Here is a 20,510-nt window from a genome sequence, read left to right as displayed (position 1 = left end):
CTCCGGTATTAAATGCAGAGGTGTTGATATTTTATGTATACGTGAACATTGTTCAATCTACTCATACCAGAGATGAAAGATAAGTTTAAGGTGAAAATGATTTGCAGCAAGAACTTCTGTTCCAAAACCTGCATGGAAGGGAGAGTCTGGTAGATGCAGTGCTAAAATTGGTCTTGGCAAAATTAGACTTCGTTCTTGAATCTTCACAGACTTTTGTGTAACCATGGGCAAGCTGCAATCTCAGACACTCCCAGATATTAAGAGGTCTTGCTCTTCTTCATGTCTGTGAGATGGGTGCCCAAATGGGTGAGCACTTAGGCATTTTAAAGAATGTGAGCCCTAATCTCTTTTCTCCCTTTGTGTTTGACAGAGGTGGCATGAAAATAAACACTTTGAAGAGTGTAGAGTGCTGAGACACCACTGTAATGAGGCCATTACTGAATCTGAGCATGTAATTAGATGGAAAATGTTTGCCTTCATAATGAATAGATGCTCTTACACATACATTCCTCAGTAAATTGTCAAGTTCATCCTTTCTGTAGTTTCAATAATTTCACTGTGTATCTGGGGATGGATTTTCTTTGGCAAAGTCGACAGGAGGGTAGAGAGGACCAGACTGGACCACAAGGAGGACTAGGAAATGTTTTCTGATGAGACTCCTAAAAAGATGCTGCAAGGAGTGCAATGCAGAAAGGGCAAACTACAATCTTTAAATGTAGTTAGTGAAGCAGAATAACAGCTCAGTCTCATATGTACCAACTCTGCAAAGCAAATTTCAGATGCTAAATATATGATACACACCTACTCTTTTATTTCTGTTCGGGCAATCTTGATTCTTTTGCCTAGTAAAATGCACTCAGTGGAATAAATTTTAGGAGAATTAGAGCCTGATTTAGTTGTCACTTGCACTGTTTTTGTGTCTGTGCTTTCATGGGCATGAATAGGGCTCCTGATATTATCTCTATGCTGAGCACAGTCTCCTTCCAGCCTTCACATCCCTGCCTGATCCAGACGATACGTGCAGGGTCTCCACCACCCTTGGTACTGTACAGGCAGGGTCTTGGTGCAGAAGTATGTTGAAAATCTGATGTGTATTAAAGAAAACGCCACATTTTCTGACATTGGTTTAAGTCATTGTTGGTGTACTGCTCAGTTTTCTTCAAAGCCAGCTATATTACCCCACACGTGCAAAAGCTGAGGCCTCACTCGGGGATGTAACATCCTAGTAAGAAACTCCTCCCTTCATAGCCTCGAGAATTAAGCAGGGCATCCTGAAACAGTATCCTATGGGGCTCTTTAGCTGTGGCACTTGCTTTAGTGTTAAAAACTAAATCATCTGTAATGGCAGCACTGCCTACTAGATCGATGCTGAATTATGCCATATGCTTCTTTGATTATAAATGGGTTGACTCCTTTGGGGGCCGTTCAAATGAGTGTGCTGCAGTTAGGTGTGATGAATCCCACCTGAGCCGCCAGTACTGGTGAAACTCAGAAGGAGGGATGATATGAAGGTATACTAGGAGTGAAATCTAGACCTCAGTCCTCTCCCTGTCTTCTTACAAGAGATACAGGCATGTGTGGGTGACCTTTCCCTCAAGTAACATGGGAAAATAATCTAAAAAAGTTCTTTATTTGCTGTTGGTTATGTGGTACATTGCCATGCTCAGGTGAGATAGCAGTGAGGGTGTTGGTAGCAGTTCTTGGCTGCATACAGCTTCTCCACTCTGCCCATTCCCTGCCCCAGCATAGGCAGGGAAATATCCCCAGGAACTGCCAAGGGGTCCAGGGGCAGGATCATTCCAGTGCTGCTCCATGCCCCAGCTCTGCCCTTCCTGTTCCCAGCTCCTACTGTGAGCCCAATCAAATGGCCTCAACTAAGCAGTTTTCAGAGGGTGGAGGGAAAAGCAATGTGACACCAAGGACATATCCAGAGAATAATAGAACTGGGCCAGGAGCAAAGAGAGGGGGTCTCATCTATGTGAATTCTTAGGTCTCAGCACTCACTTCTCTTCCAGCAGAAGTGAGATACTTCATCTTTCTGCCTGTAAATGGGGTTGGTTTGGGAAATACACTAAAATTATGTGAAGATGTGAGCTTTTAATTCAAAAGAAAGAAAAATTTTAAAGTTCAAACAGGGAACTGTACTAGTTAGTTGTTTGTATTTAAAAATTAGCCTGGTGGAGATCTTTTACTATTTGGAAATCCCCTTCTCAGAAGAAGAGGATGAATACATAAAAAAACCCCATCTATAAAACCTCTTCTCCTCACTTATCTTTATTTCCAGGGAGTTCCTTGCAGCCTAGACCAGCAGCCAGGACTCACACATGAGGAATGGGTTTGCCAGTCCAAAACAAAGTGACATCTCTACAAACACTGCAAGAGTTGTGTCTGGTAGTTGTCTTGCAGAGTTCCACATTGAGTTGAGGTAGAAGAGAGAGTCCTCTCTTGGGCTTTGTGCTTCTGATGGATCTGAAGTTGTTACAGATTTCAGTCCCTCAGCACCACCAACACTGAATAGTAAGGTGGAAATTAGTCCACCTCTTACTAAAGCTTTTTTTTTGCCTTTTTTTTTTTTTTTTTCTTTCCAGATACCATCAGGAAATTAAATCAAAGCTCTGCTTTTCTGTGCAACAAGTAGGTCTTTGTTGGCAAGATCTAATTCATCGCCAGTGTTACGCTGGGAGCCAAGCTGGCCCCCCCAGCTAATGACTGGGCTGAACTTTCCCCGCAGTAACTCGATAGCTGTACAGCTGTGCAGGCTCACAATTTGCTCCTTGATTGTCAGTCTCCTGACAGCTTTTTCAGTGGAACAGTTTGAGAGGAGTGGAAAGCCCTGCTTTGGAGACATAGAAGTGTTTTCACACCTGAAGTGTAATTTCACACCTTGTGTTGCTCAGTAGATAAGTGCGTAAAATAGCACATCAAACGGGAACAGAAGAGGATAGAAATGCTGTAGACAAGAGAAGGAGGCTTGTTATTTATTTCCTATCTTCAGCACACTCTGAAATAATACTCACTTGCAGGAACCCAGGCACAGATTATGAAGGGGTTAGCAGAGGACTTGTCTAGCCAAGCAATCTGTCACTGTCACATGCAGAGCAAGGTGAAAACTTACACTGAGCTGGATCTGTGGAGCATTGGGAGCTCTGAGACCACAATATTAACAAGCACATAGCAGAGGTGAACTAATTAATACAGGAGGCAGCAAGAGTTTAAAGAACAGATTTACAGGAACACTGAATTGGACCATTCCTTCCTAGACATGTTTACTCCTTGTATTGATTTAGATAGTGAATAAAATTGACCCTGAGTCCACCAAAAAAGTAATATGAGAATTTGGAAAAAACTTGAAATTATCATGGGAGATAAATCATTCCACTGTGTATGCAGGTTTCTTTTCCCTGTCTTTCAAGATCCTTTTGCTTGGTATCTCAAACAATAGGTCACAGAGGCATTCTTCCAAAAGAGAGTGGTGGAGAGACAAGGGCAGTCAAAGGAAAGCCGGGTAAGAGAGCCCAAATGAAGCTTGATTGTGAGGGAGAGGAAGGGAAGATGGAAACACACCATTTGATGTGGAGAATCCATAGAGATGCTCATAGTTTCAGTTAATCGTAGACAGGTTTGTTAGGACTGGATACCAGGTACCCTGCTCTTTCCAAGAGAGTAGGGCTGAAACACACATCAGTTTCCTTTTCTCCACAGCTTAATATGAGAAAATCCAAGAGGTGCTTTCATCTGCTGCTTCTCATCCCATGGATTTTACCAAGGAGGGATGTCCAGCCCTTGTCTCTTATTCACTGCAGACAAAGCTGCTGTACTTGGAGGGGTTTTGGGTGTTTTTTGACCACTTGGGGCTTCCATTTAGTCTGTTACCTGTGCCAGAGGTATTGTCTCCTCTTTTATTCTGTCCTAGATACCTATGGAAAGCTCTGCCTGCGCAACTCTGTGGGTCAGGAGATGTCTCGCTGCAAGACCTCCATCCGCCGAGGACAACCCAACCCTGTCTACAAGGAAACCTTCATCTTCCAGGTTGCCCTCTTCCAGCTCTCTGATGTCACCCTGATGATCTCCATATACAACAGGCGCAGCATGAAGCGCAAGGAGATGATCGGCTGGATTTCCATGGGTCAGAACAGCAGCGGAGAGGAGGAGCAAAGCCACTGGCAGGAAATGAAGGAATCGCAGGGGACGCAGGTCTGCAGGTGGCACACGCTGCTGGAGTCCTAGTGGTTACCAGGGCAACTTGCAGATCCTGGGACAAAGGGCTGTCTTACCTTGTTCTCAGCCAGCAGAAAACAGCTATCCCGTGGCAAGCGCTGTGCTCTGACGGGGCATGTGTGCTTTAACCTGGCTGCTTGGTGTCAGCAGTCATGGGTATTAAAGGTGGCAAGGCCTGGAAAGCACATTTAGTTCTTGTCTTTCCAGGTTGTCCTGCGTTTTCTACATCCAAATAATTAACCCTGGCGAGAAGCAGTGGGAATACCTACAAAATCCTTTCCTTGGTCGTTGTCTTGCTGATTTTGTCATAAGCTTAATCATCACAGGCTGATTCTGATGCTGTTTTCTTCTGGGTTAAACTCTCTCTTCTCTTCCTCCCCTTATTTATATTAATGAAGTTTGCAAATATTCCTCACACGCAGATAGCTCACAGAAAGGCTAACCTGCATGCAGATCACATCCTCTCCCTTTTATTATCGTGTTTCTAAGTCCTAGAAATAAGCATTTGATACCACTGTAGACTGGATGATATATTTTTCAAGCAGCATGAGAAAGCACTCTTGAATTCTCTGTCAACTTTAAAGTGCCTAGACATTACTACTGTTCTCCTGTACTAACAGTTGATATTAGGACTTAACACTATTGATATTTTTAATTAGGCACCCTGCGCACTTGTTAGCCTGCATTGCCATAGGTTTGCACAAGAGATAATGAGCATCAGTTTTTCTATTGCATTATACAATGCATGTTTAGATGTTTACTTGAAGTTATGGCTTCTGTCATCACAAATACCAAAAAAAAGACCAGAAAAAGCTGCACATCCACCTTTGTGCCTGAATCACTCTTTTCTGCATCACTGTTTTGCCAATGTGTTAATCTGGTTTTTAGAAGCAAGGTTCATTCAGAAAAGCATTTCTGTGAGCATTACAGGTGAAGGCTTCAGATCTGTGGTTTCTCTGTGATTCAGCTGAGCACTACTCAGTTTGCTGAGGGCTATCCTTTAATATCTTCTTGGGATATGACAGGGGACTAGTTTTGGCATACTGAGCCATAGAGGATGCCAGACCATGTCACCTCATCTTGGGGGCGAGCTCTCCTGCAGGCAAGGAATAGGATCCAGGGGACCCCCCAGAGGGGCTCTGCTGAACTAGCACCGGAGAAAAGTACTGTGCTTCCTGCCTCTCACTGAAAACAATGCAAGGAGCAGGCATGCTGGATGAGGTGATGACACTTTCACGTTGTAACTTTTCAGACTATATTGTCCTTTTCCACTCTGTTCTTTTTCCCTGTCTCTGCAAGTTGAAGCCGTGGAGATGATGGATAGGGGACGTGTCTCGGTCTGCTGCTTGACTAAGTGGTTGTTTTTGCAAGCAAGTGCCATGTGTGACACAAAGGAGGATGTTCATCTTCAAGTGCAGTGATGGTATGTAGGCAGTGAGGTGCTGAGATCTTCAAATGCTATCAGCTGCCCAATCTCCCATTCCCCCCGCTCTCTAGGAGAGGACTGGCATTTCTCCATTCCTGCTGATGACAGCAAGACACAGGAAATATTTTGCTGAAAAGGTTTGTCTGTACTGAGTCACTTCGTGTTTTGGTTTTGTCATTTGCTGAGATCTGGCACCAAATTCTGCCTCCTACTGCACTGCAGCCATCTCCTTCCTTCAATGGTGCTGTGCAAATCTAACTAATGCAAATTTTGGCACTGGCTGTTTGACCAAAATTGGGCCTCTCTGCTGGTTTGGCTCACATCCAGGCCAGCCAGGCCCTGAGAGCACTGCTGTGCTCTCAGTCACAGGTTATCACTTGGTGTCATACACACAGGCTCTGTCTGTCCTCATGAGGCAGACAGAATAATCTGCATGTAGGAGGGCTTCTGGTACAGGTGATACAAGCTATTCTACAGACCCTGCTTTTGTATATTCTTATCACCTGTCTGAGTATCATTTTTTCAGGGAGACTTCTGGGTATCATATGCAGGAGGGTTCTCCTCTCCTGTCTAGATAAGCTGACATATCTACTTTGCACTACTGGGGCTTTCTGTCACAAAACAGGATACAATCTAAATTCAGCTCAGCAAACAAATATATTTTTGACTGCACTGCTAATGCTGCTGTATTACCAATGCAAAAAAAAAAAAAGAACATTTGAGTGGTAACCAGGAGAATAGATTTTTTTTTTATCACACACTTTTCTTCTGGGAAAAAAAAAGTAGAGGAAACAGCCCAGTTCAAAAGGTACATTTGCTGATTCCAGTTGCTTTCCAATCTCGGCATCTTTTTTTGCCTGAACTGCATAAAATGTATGTGCAAGTGTTTATAATTAATTTTATTACCTGGAATGTGAATATATGATAAACTTACTGAGGTTTTCTCCATAACTTCTTGAACCTGCAAAGTGTTGCTTATGCTTCATGATTAGCTAAGGGAAAACTGTAAGTTGATAATGTGTTTCAGCGGTGAACTGGAGATAACCCAGATTTATAACAGTATGATTAAAAAAAAACTATTGAAAAAGATCATTTTAAAAAGCAATGTAATAAACTGGTTTTGGACTTCCATGCTGTTTTCACAGTAAGATCTTTTCCAAAGATACAGCATTATGGGAATTGAATTTTAATATATAATTTCAGTGTAGAGTATTGGGAGTCAGAGGAAAGCAAAAGAAAACAGCTTACTTAGAGTAAGTTAATATCTGAGCATGTATTAAAACTTAGTTGTCCAAGGGAAGCAGGTTGCTGCATTCTTGCTGCAATCTTTTGGCCTTATATTTCACCAGAAAATTTTGGAGTGGGGGTAAAAAGGGATGCAGCAAATGGACCATTGGGGTTTTGGAGCTACTGCCAAAACTCTTGGCATATCCATGCCTTGAGCAGTGCATTCATGGGGTTCATTATGTTCCTACTAAAGCAATGGAGGAATTTTTTGAATCCTGGGATGAACAAGGTGCTGGAGGTGCTTGTGCTTACTAGTTGGATTTTGATATTTTTGCTGCTTTCGTGGTTTATTTTTCTTTTCGGTGTTGACTGTCTGTGAAATGAAGGATTTGTACCAGCCCTGGCATATTCCAAAGCTCCTCTAATTCTTCCCATTGACAGATTGAATTAGTCATTGCTAATATTGATACAGGCTTGGCTTGTGCTCCTGGTCTTTCTTATGTAAATACCATTGCCCTTTCAGTCAGTGTTTTAACCCCTTGTTTCCTTTGGGAGTGGCTGACAAGACTGAATTTGCAGAAAGGTTTCAATTCCTTGGGAAGTTTGACTCTCCCTTGGCTCACAGTTGGTGATGGGTGGTAGGCTGTGCCCTGTGCTTCACTGGCCTTCCTCCATGTGGATGCTGATGCTTCCTCTCTGTTTCTCTGGGGTTCCAAGGGGGGGAGAGGAGCTTCCCGTGGGAGGGCCATGGGAAGTTCAAGGATCAGGATCAGAAAATAAAAAAACCTGAAAACCCACAAAACCATTGTGTGGGAAGGAACTTAACTGCACTGGCATAGGCCCAGAATATTGTGGGCAAGTGCCCTGCATACAGCTCTGTATCTTGAACAGCATCATTCAGCTGGTTGCAGTCTGTTCCTTCCTTGGTCTCTCTCCAGCCAGCTGGAGCTGTCCTGCTCTGTCCTGCTAAGCTCTGCTGTTGTTTTATCTTCTGGTTTAAATGTGTATCGACAACAGAACAGAATGATCTCACCATGTTTATATTCCCCATGATGTGATCTTCAGCTGATGCCCACAGAAATGAGTACCTCTTTTAGCCCACTGAGCTGCAGTGCTGGCTCCCTGAAGTGTCCATTTGCAAAAGCTTTGTCTGGATGGTCTTCTGCATCCTTTGATTTGTTTGGGTTTCCTTTTTACCAGTGTCTTTAATTAGCTGGACCCTGCTGTGGCCTGCTCCTTCCTGTCGCTCTGCCTTGCCTGCGCTTCCCTTTGGAGATAATGTGGGTTGTGTGGCTCCTGGGGTACATGGACAATACTCAGATGTATTTTTAGCGGCTGCAGATCCCGAGGAGTTGTTTGGTGCTTTACATAGTCGACTGATCTTCAGTCATGAATGTCTTTAGATGTTCCTGGATGCGCAGAACCAAAAGCTGCCAGCTGCTATTGATCATTTTTCCAGCATAAAGCCGGAGGTGGCAGCTTGGCAGAGGAGCAGGCGTTTCCTCTGGTGGCAGTTCGTTTTCCCCTTCAGTTGGAGCTGGCAATGACCTTGGAGCTGGCGTGCCTGCAGAGCTTGCTTTCCACTCCCATATTTATCATCATCTTTAATCTGTGTGATCACAGCGCTTCATCTCTCTGCCTCTCAGCTGCCTTCTGCCCTTCAGCACGAAAGGTGGACAAAAAGGCTGAGCAGAGAATATGGCCTTCTCCATCACGTTATCTCTGGGCCTGGGGGAAGCTGACTCCTAGAGGGGTTGTCTTAAAGTCATGGTGCTCATGATCAAGACGTTGCAACCCTGCTGTCTAATCCACTTGTGGACTTTGAAGGTTGTTAGTTGGGCTGTGATACTTTAATATTTACAAAGTACTGACACCCGTTCACCTCAGTGTGGACCAAGTTAATGACAGAAGAAACAACCTGTTCTGTGTTTGCTTTCTTCTTTCTCATGGGCATTGTGTTCTGTGAAAGGACAACAGAGCCTGAAGGAATTAGTATGCAGGAACATCCGCTTTCCATTTAAAATGTAGTGTGATGTTTGCAGCTATGGTTTGAGGGGAAAAAACAAAGCATCCAGGGTTTGTAGAAAAGCTCACACTTCGAATGAGGCACGTTTTCCCCTTCAGCATGTGCTACCCCAACAAATACATTCTCATATCCCAGGAAGCGGTGCTGGCTCTCAGCTCATCTGCTTCTGTGATACAAGCAGCCAGAAGCTGACAGATCCTAAAGCTTGGAAAGACATCCAGGATAATTCCACATAGCTGTTTTGGGTGTTTATTTGGGATCTGGTGCAGATTTAACAAGATGTCGTGCAAAAAATGAAAACCCCAAGCAGTGGTGGGAAGGTGGTGAGGAGGGAGGCAGGGAAGGCTCTCAGTGTGCTCATGCTGCTGTAGAGCTGGGAGTCTGCTCACTCTCTACTCCAGAAAGCAGCACAGCTGGGCTGCGGTGGCATCAAGCCTGAGCTGAAACCCAGTTTCTCTGCGTGATTCCTGAGCTCCAGATCTGCTGAAGGCATACAGCCTTTTTTTTCAGTGCAGGGTGAGCTCGTGTCTTCCTGCAGCCTACACTGTGGGCCTGAAGAAATGAATGTGTAAGTATTTTGTCTCTCACAGCGGCCCAAGGTCATCTTTCTGGAACAGCAAACAGGCACAGAATCCAAAGAAGATCAGTCTGTCATAGGAGTAAGGTTAGCATCTGCACTTACAAATGACAAAGGCTATTAATCCTCATGCTGTAATCCCCAAGCTGTTTGCCAGCTGGCAGCAGGAAGATGTTCCCACTCAACCCACACAGCTATCCATGTTTTTTCACCTTTATGGAGCAGATATAGGTCAATACTGTAGCCTGGATAAAGAACTTGGTAGATACCATTCATCTCTTTTGGCATTACAATCCCTCTCCTCTCCACACAAGCCATCTGTACAAATTAGTAAGAGGAAAGCTGCAGGCTGGGCTCTCCCTGAGCTGCTCCCTCAAAACAGAAGGTTGAAGGTGAGATTTTTTTCCCTCCCCTCTGCTCCTGAGTTTGTCATGGGAGGATGAATTTTGAGATTTTGCTGCAGAATTGAACAGCTTGAGAAAAGCTCTGTCACTAGACAGATTTTGTACACAGAGCAGGGAAAACCTAATGCTTGTAGAAGGCAGAAAAAAGTCCAGTGCTGATGCTTTTTTCGATCCTAATTTGGGAACCTGCGTGGGAATTGGGTATTGCCCATCACAGGAACATAAAATCCTGAATCCTACAAGTTATCACTACTGATAAGGCAGAAGGAAGACTGCTGCTTGGCAGCAATGCAGATGGACTGTGGTAGTCTATATGATCTCACCAAAAACCTATATGGTCACCATGTTACATCCAGTGAACATTAGGCAGGCTGGGGTTGGAAAAAGTTGAAGAAGAAACACAAAATCCAGATGGGAGCTGTGAAGCTCCATTTAGACCTGTTACTTGCTCATCTCTGTAGAAAATTGGAAAGCAAATTGTTGGGTTTTACTTAACAGAAGTGGTTTAACAGAAATCACAGCTGCTTGGGCAGCTGCAGGTGTGAGGAAGTAAGGATGTTTCCTCCTGGCTCTTGCATTTCCTCTGGCTGTAATGAGTGACATAAAATAAACATCAAATACTCCAGAGGTGTCTGTCCTCTGTACCATCATACCAACATGGGCTGATCTTATTGAGTAATAAGAGACAGAAAGCTGATATTGGGCATGGGTGAAGAACAAGGATTCAGGGTCCAGACAAAAGCTAGATTCTTCCTGAGCCCCACAACCATTAATGAGTTGTGACCTCCAGGGAAGGCATTTTATTGTGCCAAATACCTCCCTTTCCCTTAATTTCTCAAATTTAGGATAACATTGCAAAATTTTCTCTTCATTAGCAGCTAGGAAATAAATAATATAATTTTGCCAGCTTTCCTCATCCCTGTGTCTTGTTAACACTTTCCAGGTGCTTTTCCTTCATGCTGTCTCCATCACTGTGTTTCCCATCCTCTCATTAATATCTACAGAGGTCTGCTCCAACACAGGTCTGTGCCTGGTAGCAATATTTTATGTTCATGGTGCTCAGGATAAAACCTATCCTCTGATCTCTTGCTGTCACTACGTGGCACCTCAAGCACAAGTTTTCCAATTAAACCGGTACCACATCTCTCCTGTATTCTTCTGCTGACATTGCCGTGTTTTGTGTTTTGCTGGGCTGTATTCTCAGCTGTAACTTCATTGACTTTTTCCCAGCAGAGAGTTTTGTTTGTCAAGAAGAGTAAATGAGGTAATCATTCGGTAGACTTAGCATTTAAATACTGCGTGACATTTATATGTGTATATATAAAAATGTTTTTTATGGTAGAGTGCCGCGAGGCATTTGCATGAAGCACATCTCAATGTATATTTGACTGTTGATTTAAATACACTGTATATAATAAGTTATTTTTAGTGTGTATTGACTTCTTTCTATATTGGAACAATATACCACCTCTGGTAGGCTTTTGTTGTCTCGCTGTCGCAGTCACAGCTGGACACTGGCGATGAGGAGACTGAGGTGTCCCTCTCCTCTTTCCTCTGTGTGCCCCGTGATGTGGGAGTCTTTCCCCCCCCAGCAGCTTTGTGAGTACACAGATATAACTCCTGGGGTGTGTTGCCACAGGACAGTGTTGTAAGCCTCTTACTGCATTTCCCTCCTGGAGTTTAGTAGAATAATCTGCCTTGAAGATTTTTCCTTTCTTTGCTGTAGTCTCCTAAGTACATCCCATGGGTGTGTAGTGAGCCAGTTGGTATTCAGAGTGATTCAGCCCTCTGGATGAGGCTGCATCAGGAGTAATAGAAATCTCAGCTCCCCTTTTGCAGCCTGAGGTCACAGAATCACAGAATGGTTTGGGTTGGAAGGGGCCTTGAAGACACACTTGTTCCAAACTCCCTGCCATGGGCAGGGACACCTTCTGCTAGAGCAGGTTGCTCAGAGCCCGGTCCAACCTGGTCATCCACAGCTTCTCTGGGCAACCAGTGCAGCCAACTCCCAAAGTATAAGCAACAGGAGGACACACTATCCATTCCTACTGTTAAATAGTGAGCACTGCTGGCATTCCTCATACCAGCATCCATCATTACTCAGTATAGAGAGATGCTCCCACCAGATACAGGTCAATAAAAGCTCTAGATGATCCATCAGTGCTTCAACAGGAACCAACAGGCTGCATGGCTGTTTCTCCTGGCACGTTTGTATCCAGCTTTCACATATTGAAAAGAAAATGTTACCATGAGTTCCCAGAGAAACAAAAATGTCTCATAGAATCACAGAATGGTTTTGGGATGGGAGGAACCTTGAGGATCATCTAGTTCCAACCTCCTGCCGTGGCAAGGAGCACCTTCCACTAGACCGAGTTGCTCAAAGCCCCATCTTACCTGGCCTTGAACACTTCCATGGATGAGCATCCACAGATTCTCTGGGCAAACACAATATTTATCTATAAATTAATCACTTTAAATAATAACAATACAGAAAAATTAGCAAAAAAGGCCAGGTCTCTAACTTCTGCTGTTTCAAAAGCAAGGCTTCTAGAGCCTGCATTTATTGTTGAATTATTTTTATGATAAATAAATCTATGGAGGGAGAACTGTTCATGAAGTTTATAAGAAACAAATTTGTACATTCTTTTCACTTTTGAAAAGCTCAAAGATTTGCACGGAAAATTGTACGTTCAATCTAGTTAATAAACAGCTGGTATTGACTGGTAAGGCCACCAGGGTGGTTTGACTGTTGTTTCACTTGCTGGGTACGTGATTGAAGGAGATATCTGCAGTGCAAAACTGTGACAAAATGATGAAATATATGATGAAAAGATGTTTGGATATTCATCAGGAAGAGTGGTAGGGGTTTATTCTTAGCTTTTCATGCAGCTGACAATGAAACATTTTTATTCTATTTAAGTGCTAACGTGCATGATCATACAATATATTGCCTCTCGCTAATTATATGCTGTGTTAGGAATACTAATGTCTAGATGATATCTGACTGGGGGAAAAAACCCAAAACCCATCAAACCCAGCTTCTGCAAAATTCTGGGCTGAAATTACCCCCACACACATACAGCCATCCACACCTTAGAAACAGTCTTATTTTGTTAAGGTGAACTCTGCTGTTGCAGGTTTTTATCAATAAAATAGAAGCAGATGGCTCATGTAGACATGCAAAACCGACGTATCTTCCTTTTTGTTCCCATTGTGGCTGAACGGAGTGAATATGCATCTAGGAGAGGTGGATGTGTTTTGTTCGGAACTGGGATGCAGGTGCCTGGTGCATAATGCATAACTGGGAGGAACGGGAAGTATCTGCCCCCCACCCGGTCCCCATGTCCATCCAAACTGACAGAGGGGCCCTGTGGCAGCAGGCTGGGGGGGCTTTGGGGGATTGGAGAGGTTCCCGTGTCCCACTGTGTATCTGCTTCCCCCTGCACACCTCCTTTCAGCCAGCTCTGTGTGGGGAAGGAGAAGTGCTGGCTATACCTTTGATGCCTGCTCTTCCCCACTCTGCCATCCAGCGCCACCAGGATTTGGGGGAGAAGTCCCTCCCACCCTCTCCATGGTGGTTCCCCAATCACCGGGTTTCTCGTATACACCAATGACATGTTGGCATCTGCACCAGGGCATGCAGGGGTCAATGTCACCATTGTGTCTCCTGTGTGTAGATACCAGTCTTGTTGACATCCTGGGACACTGAGGGATGCCCCCATAGCAGTTAGGCTGGCCACAGGGTGGAAACAGAAGTAAGTGCTCAAGTGATGAGCTGGAGAGCTGAAACTGGGCTGACATGAAGCCAAGCATGAGGGATATGCCTGTATCTGGTGAGTACTTTTGCTTACATCTACCTTTGATCGTGATCTATTTGTGTGAGTGGTTTACTTCTGGCAGGTTGAAGTTGTAGTCCATGCCTACGTTAAGACAGAAAAAGACAGAAGCTAAAAAAACTTTCCAAACTGGTGATTTTGAACTGGGGTTAGTTTGTTCCTCTCAGAATAGCAGTGCCACCTTTGAGGGAGACATGAGAAACCACGATTTCTGCATCCCTGCTGGCATCCACAGGGTTGGCTTTCCAGGACCAGCCCAGAAATAGAGTTTCTTTTTCTAGCAACTGTTGGTAGCTTCAGTCCCTGGAAAGCTCAGGAAAAGCGGCCAGTACGAGACATGTCTGGGGACACAAAAAACCCAGCCCAGAGCCCTTCATCTGAAAGACAGTGGGAAGTGGATTATGCTGAGAGGCTAAGAGAAAAACAAGGGATTTTGGGAAAACTCACCCTCCTTGGTGTAAATTGGGGATGAAAAACGTGTTTTGTTGATGTCCATGGGTGACCAGGCTCAGCTGAGAGGGCTTGGGTGGGGCTGCAGGGCAGGCTGGGGGTTTGCTCTGGAGTGGCAGCCAGCAGCTCCCCCAGACACAGAGGAGGATCTACAGAATCAGGCACCATCTGCAAGCTGCTGAAGGGTTTGGGAGCTCAGGTGGGCACTGCTGCCAAGGTGGTGACATGGTCTGAGTCGGTACCAGCACAGAGTTTTTCTGGTCTGATTATCCATAACACTACTTCACCCCACGCATTTTCTGAAAACCACTTAAAATTCTCCCTGCCCAATCAACCAGCCTCAATCCTCCCACCAACTCACCCGATTCCTCCCGTGTAAACCCAGCACTGAGGGGTGCCAGCAATTGCTCTGGATGACTCGAGCACTGTGGGGGGGACCACACTTGTGTTGCTGTTCCTGCAGCCTCACCATGTCCTTTTGGGAATGTCCCCAGCCTCAGGGTGGGTTTTCTCAGGCTGGTTCCCAGTGCAGGGCTAACCAGCATGGGGTTTGTTTCACCCCTCCGTGCAGACTTGCCTGTGTCCCTGTGCAAGCTCGGCACACGTGATGATGAAGGTGCTGGCATTGAACTCGGGGAGAGAGGGGGTATGTCTTGGCGCCAACATTTGGTTAGCTTGGCCTTAGTGAGGCTGCCCATAAATTTGGGAATAAAAGACTCAGGATTTCTATGTGCTTGGTGGACAACTAGTGCAAGTGCAATGGGCTTAGCAATCCACTTGCTGCTCCTGCTGGGACGGCCCTGCTCAGCATCAACTCGTGTGGGTCTCGCTGGGCTCCCGGCTCCCGGCTGTGTTATGTTTTATCGCTCTTATTATCCCATTCTTCCTCCAGCTGCATTTTAATTCCTTGCTTAGAATGACTTCGTTCCTTGGCAAAGCACCAAGTAATGTTTTTTTCGTCCCTTTTTTCATCCTAATTTTGACCAGTTGGAAAAGTCACATTTTTAATGTCAGGAAACTAAGTTTTGAATTTCAGCGAAAGAGTGATATCATTTTTCACGAGAGGGTGAAAGCATTCCCACTTCTCAATCAGCTCAGTGGAGGCTAAAGCTGAGCTGTCTGCCATCTGTCTCCTCGCCAGTCTCTCTTCCACCATCATCACTTTTTAACAGGTTGGCCAATTTCAATCACATTTGAGCGAAGGGTAACTGTCTCAAAGGCAGTTTTGCTTCTGCAAATTTTGTCAGCTGGCAGAGGATCGTTTACAGGGAAGCAGAAAGAAGTAGGTTTGATGGCCAAGGGTTGGTCAGCTGGTCCATCATGACAGTGTAAAGCTCCAGACAAGCTTCAGCATGTGCTGACTTTGGTTCTGTCTCTGGTTGAGCTGTGGGTGTCCAAGCAGACATGGTGGAATTTGTTTGGGGGTGGTGGGGAGGATGTAGGGGATAAAGAGTACAAATAAGTAGGAAAATGAACTTCATTAGTTCTGCTCTTCCCCAGCTTGTTTCAGAAGGTTTTTCTAAGTTTTTTTAAAATGTAAGGAGGTAAAAAATAAGTTTTCAAATTTTAAAATACCAACAAATTTTCTTATACAATGAACTGGGAGATAGAGGAAAAAAATAGAGTTCTAGTACTGGAAGAGTCGAAAGAGAAAGAGCTAGTATTTTAAAATGAAATGCAAAGGCTTCATTTTAGATGCAGGCAGGATTAGCCTCCCTAGGCATCCAGTCCCTCTGAGGTTGGCCAACTGTTGGGAGGCATAAACAGGGTCCAGAAACTGGAGCTACTCATCTTCATTTGCTGTGACAAGCCAATGGCTGGGAAAGCTTTTGAGAGTCTGTGTCTGCTGGAGGCAGCTGAGCATGCCAGGCCAGGGATAAAACCTGGTCCAGGATGTAGCTCCTCACATCTGAAAGTTTTCAGATACAAATGCTGAACATTTTGGGTATATTTTATCTTTTGAAAATAACTTCTGCATACTGTGTTTAGAAATACAGTAACTGTGTAGGCATATGCTGCCTGAGAGGACTGGTGCTTTTGTACACACATCTTTTGAATGTTTGGTGCTTGAATTCATTACTTTAATTCACTTTTTCTTTAACACTTGACTTGGGGAGACAACTGTTTTGAAATGAAGGAACTGATTTTTTTTTAATTTTGTGAGACAGTTAAAGTAAAGTAGATGCTAATGTTCTGGGCTTTTATATTCCCAATTGCTCTAAACCATTTTAAAATATACATATGTTATAACACTGACTATGCCAGGCAATCCTGCTTTCAAAAGACTAAACTAAAAGAAAAAAGCTGCTCTTCTGTTGTCTGCCTGTCCGGGTTTTATCTTATGCAGTACACATTTAAACTCTTATCTTCTCAAATAATATCACTGTCAATAGGGACTTTGATCCCAGTTCACAGGTCTGTTTAATTTCCATTGCATTGAAACATTGTGCAATTCAGCTGGACAGTGATTCCCAACCAGGCATCCCTGGCAGAGGGGAAAACTCCTCTTCGGACAAGGAGGGGAGGTGATCTCTCATGCTCCCATGGCAGGAGAAAGGGGATGGGATGGTTGGAGATGGAGCATCTGCTGTTCATCTTGGTGGAGATGCCTTTCAGCCAGCAGAGCAATGCTGGTTTATACTGGCAGGGATCTGTTTCCCTGCACTCTCTGCCCCCTGGGAAAGCAGACAAAGAAAAGCAGCTACATCTGGATTGCGGAAGAATTTCTTCCGGGCTGATCAGGGGTTGGAAATACTTTTTGGAGCCAGCTGAGGAAACATAGCTGACCTTTTGGCTGTAAATTATTGCCTGCTAATAAGTCCTGCTTGTGTGCTGAGAGGAGAGGGGAAGATGTATCTTTGCAGCAGAAGTTGTGTTGAATGTTAAAAAAAAATACAGTAATTTTCACGAAGACTGGAGTAAGTGAGGCTGTCGTTCATTCAGCTCTAGGCACGGAGTAGGTGCTTCTGTGTCTTCTGTCTCTGCTTACAGAAGTGATATTACTGAATTAATTATGACATCTTTGTGAAGAGCTGACGAATCGCTCAAGTCCTCTATTCAGCAGTACAGAAATGTCAGGTTCATCTCACAGTAAATTTAAAATTACACCAACCTGAACTACTGCTACTGGCAGCATAATAATAAGGTAGGTAATCAAAATCAATTAAATTCCAGTGCCTTCCTATTGTCCTAGAAAATTCAAATTTGAAATTAGTTGGAGTTCATTTGACTTCTCAATAAAAGAAGCAGAGCTTCGGAGATAATTTGAAGTAAGTATATGGCTGTGAGTGATCTTTCCTCAAACTGCAAAGACCAGGAGAGCTGAGTGCATTCACACATTCGTGCATGCTGAGTACCAAACACACCCAGATGCTCAGAGTCAAGGGAGTAACTGGTTTGAGTCTGTGGCATTGACGTGTGTTAGCTGGGACTCAGGCCTGCCAAGACTCAGTTTGTTAAAATTTGGATGAGATATTGATCCAGGGGAATGCCAGTTGAAGTGTGCTTCCATTCCTACCATGTAAGAGGGAGGAGGACTAAGGCTGGTGCATGCTCCTCTGCAGGACCTTCATAGAGACTCTGGAGCAACCAGAAGGAGGGGAAGTCCATGTGTCCCACCAGCAGTGACATGCCAAGTTACAACGTGTGTGGGACACCATCTTACAGATCAAAGGAGAACAGAGGATTGCCCAGGACCTTCAGATGCTGCTAAAATGAATGTTTTCCCATAGCACCTTGCCTTGTTTTAGGCACTGTCTGAGACTTTGAGTCACTTTCAGTAACAAGATGGAACATAATTGCCCAGAGAAGTTGTGGATGCCCCATCCTTGGAAGTGTTCAAGGCCAATTTGGATGGGGCTTTGAACAACCTGGTCTAGTGGGAGGTGTCCCTGCCCATGGTAGGGAGGTTGGAACAAGATGATCTTTAAGGTGCCTTCCAACCCCAACCATTCCATGATTTATGGGCTGGATGGAGGGATGAGGATGGCTATGGTATTAGCATGAGCCTCTCAGGAGCTACGGTGTCATCCATGCTAGTTGTGTGGAAAAGGACACAGCTGGGAAGCACAGAAGAAAATTTATTGTCTAAGAAGATTTCCTCTTGGAGAAAAGTCCTGAGCAAAGCCCAGGCTTGGTGCTGGGACTGATCTTAGACAGTATTGTGCTGGTAACTTCACTGCAGCCATTGGCACCAATCTGGCTTTCCAGAATATCTCATCTTCTACACCTCCTTTTCAACTTGTACAACTCCTCTGGGAATCCCTCACTTCTTCCAGGGAAGTTCCCTACGCATAGTTGGCTGTACTAACTGTTTTTTAAAGAAGAATTTTTTTAAAAAAATTTTTTTTCATATTCTTCTATCTGTCAGTATTTTCGGGAAAGGGATTTCCCCTCTGTTCACTTACACATTTAAGGCTGTATTTATTCCTTTTAAACTTTTTCTGGGCCTTGCTGGCTGGACCCTCTGTTATGAGGGTAGGCTGAGCCTGATATCCTACCTATTGCCATAAGGAGTGTGCTCAGCAGTAAAATCCTGCTGTCTGAGTGAGGCACAGTAGTTGTCCCACCCCACAGTGACCTGCTGTTTTGTTCGGGAGGAGATTTGGGTTGTTTTGCTCTGCAGCTTTTATTCCTGCAGCAATCCAATTTCTGCCCATGGGATTGCAGAGTGCTGTAGTGCCTCTTTGGGATCACGGGTGTATTTGCCAGGGTGAGACCCAGGGCACAGTGGTGGAACATCCCGAAAGCTCAGGGGAAAAACAGTGTGTGAGGATCTGATGTGGGAATGGAGGAAGAAGGGAGCAATGTAAGTCGGGAGGGAAGAGAAGCGTGACCCAGCGAGAGAGCAGAAGAGCTCGGCTCTCTGCCAGCAGTACCAAATTGGACTCATCTCTCCCTCCAGCCTTTCTAGGCACTGCCTTGTGTTTTTCCCAGTCTTGGCCTGAAGCAAGCAGAGCTCTTGCCCTCTCAGTGCCACAACGGGCACTCAGCACCTCCCCGGCTGCCGACCCTCTCCGTGCCTCCTTCAGTCCGCCCCAAAGGGAGGTTTTATGCCCCCCCTTCCCACTCCCTCGGGCTGCTACCCCCCTCCCAGTTTTGGTGTTTCACATCCCCATCCTCTGCCGCGAGTCTCAGGCAGCTCCTCACCGCCTGTCCAGCTCTGAGCCGCGGCATCTGCTCCATCCTCCGGCTCACCCCGCAACCCGGCGGCCCGCCCGGCACGGCACGGCACGGCTCGGCTTGGCTCGGCGCAGCACGGAGCATCCCGGTGGCGGGACCTCCCCCTCCCTCCTCCCTCCTTCCCCGTTCCTCCTCCCTCCCCGCGGCCTCGAGTCGCGCCAGTGATGGAGAGAGCGTCACCGTCTCCTAGCAGCGCTCCTAGCAACGCTCCTAGCAACCGGGCAACATCTGCTCCCGCTGGACCAATCCGCGCAGGGAACATCTGGGCACCCACCTCCGCGGGCTGCGGCCGGGAGGTGATGCGCTCCTCAGTGGCTGCAGGGACCCGCAGGAGCTGCCACCACCGCCACCACCGCTACCACCACCTCCACCGCCACCACCTCCTCCAGGAGCAGCGAGGGAAGGACGGAGCAGCCCTCCCTCTGGAGCCGGGGCTCGCTGGGTGAGTGGCGCTGAGCCGGGGGAGAGCAAGCTGTGGGGTTGTCCGAGGCAGTGAAGTGGCGCGGGGCTTTGCTGGTGGGATCTTTCCCAGCGGGTTTAGCAGGTGGCTGTTGACGAGGAGTAAGTTTTGTGTTTGTTTGTGAGCTCTCGGCTTTGCTGCATCGTGGAAGAGGGCAGAGAGCTGAGAGGGAGGCTCACGCACGTCCCGCAGTGCTATGGGCTACGGGCAGAGGTGCTGCTGCTCTGCCGGGCTGTAGCATGCTCTACGAAAGGTCATTTCAATCAGAGTCCTCTTTTTACGGTCAGAGCTGAACTCTGAAAAGTAACCATAGCTCTTCTTTCATTGCCTGTTAATGGTGTCATCTCTGGGATGACACAACTGTCTAAATATAGTTGTCTTATAGCTGCGAGGCATGAATATGCACACATACATGCTCTTTCTTTCTTGTAGGATTTAGACAAGTCTAATTTCATTCATGTGCATAAACAAGCGTGAGTGTCTCTTCACACACATATGAAAGTGCAGAGTTTAGGTAAACTCCCACATATCTGTGATAATTTTTGCCCCAGAGTGGGAGATATTCTTACATGCCAGATACTTCCCCGAGAAGGCATCAGCCTGGAAGCTGCACTGTATGTCAGGCAAACACTGAAACATGCATCCTGCAATAATTCTGTTGAAGAGAAACGGGAATATGACTTTCCCTGGACCTATATTGCTCTG

The 20,510-nt window shown here is 45.5% G+C and overlaps 1 protein-coding gene and 1 long non-coding RNA gene across 7 annotated transcripts in view; one reads left to right on the top strand and one right to left on the bottom strand.

Moving 5' to 3' along the window:
* Positions 1-20,510, top strand: part of SYT16 (synaptotagmin 16) — a 130,268-nt gene that overhangs the window by 98,357 nt on the left and 11,401 nt on the right. For all 6 annotated transcript variants that reach the window (XM_064659425.1, XM_064659427.1, XM_064659424.1 and 3 more), the window contains one exon: positions 3,914-19,787. In XM_064659425.1, coding sequence (XP_064515495.1) covers positions 3,914-4,227 — 314 coding nt within the window. In that variant the 3' untranslated portion in view covers positions 4,228-19,787. The remainder of the gene's footprint in view (positions 1-3,913; positions 19,788-20,510) is intronic.
* LOC135416348 (uncharacterized) lies at positions 2,259-19,442 on the bottom strand. The gene is made up of 2 exons (XR_010431554.1): positions 19,313-19,442; positions 2,259-9,505 (listed from the first exon to the last, which is right to left on the bottom strand). It is a non-coding gene; the product is annotated as an uncharacterized LOC135416348 (long non-coding RNA).

The sequence above is a fragment of the Pseudopipra pipra genome, chromosome 6 (assembly GCF_036250125.1).
Source record: "Pseudopipra pipra isolate bDixPip1 chromosome 6, bDixPip1.hap1, whole genome shotgun sequence".
In the NCBI taxonomy this organism is placed as follows: Eukaryota; Metazoa; Chordata; class Aves; order Passeriformes; family Pipridae; genus Pseudopipra; species Pseudopipra pipra.
Note: the sequence above shows the minus strand (reverse complement) of the source record. Positions and strands in the feature narration are given on the sequence as shown.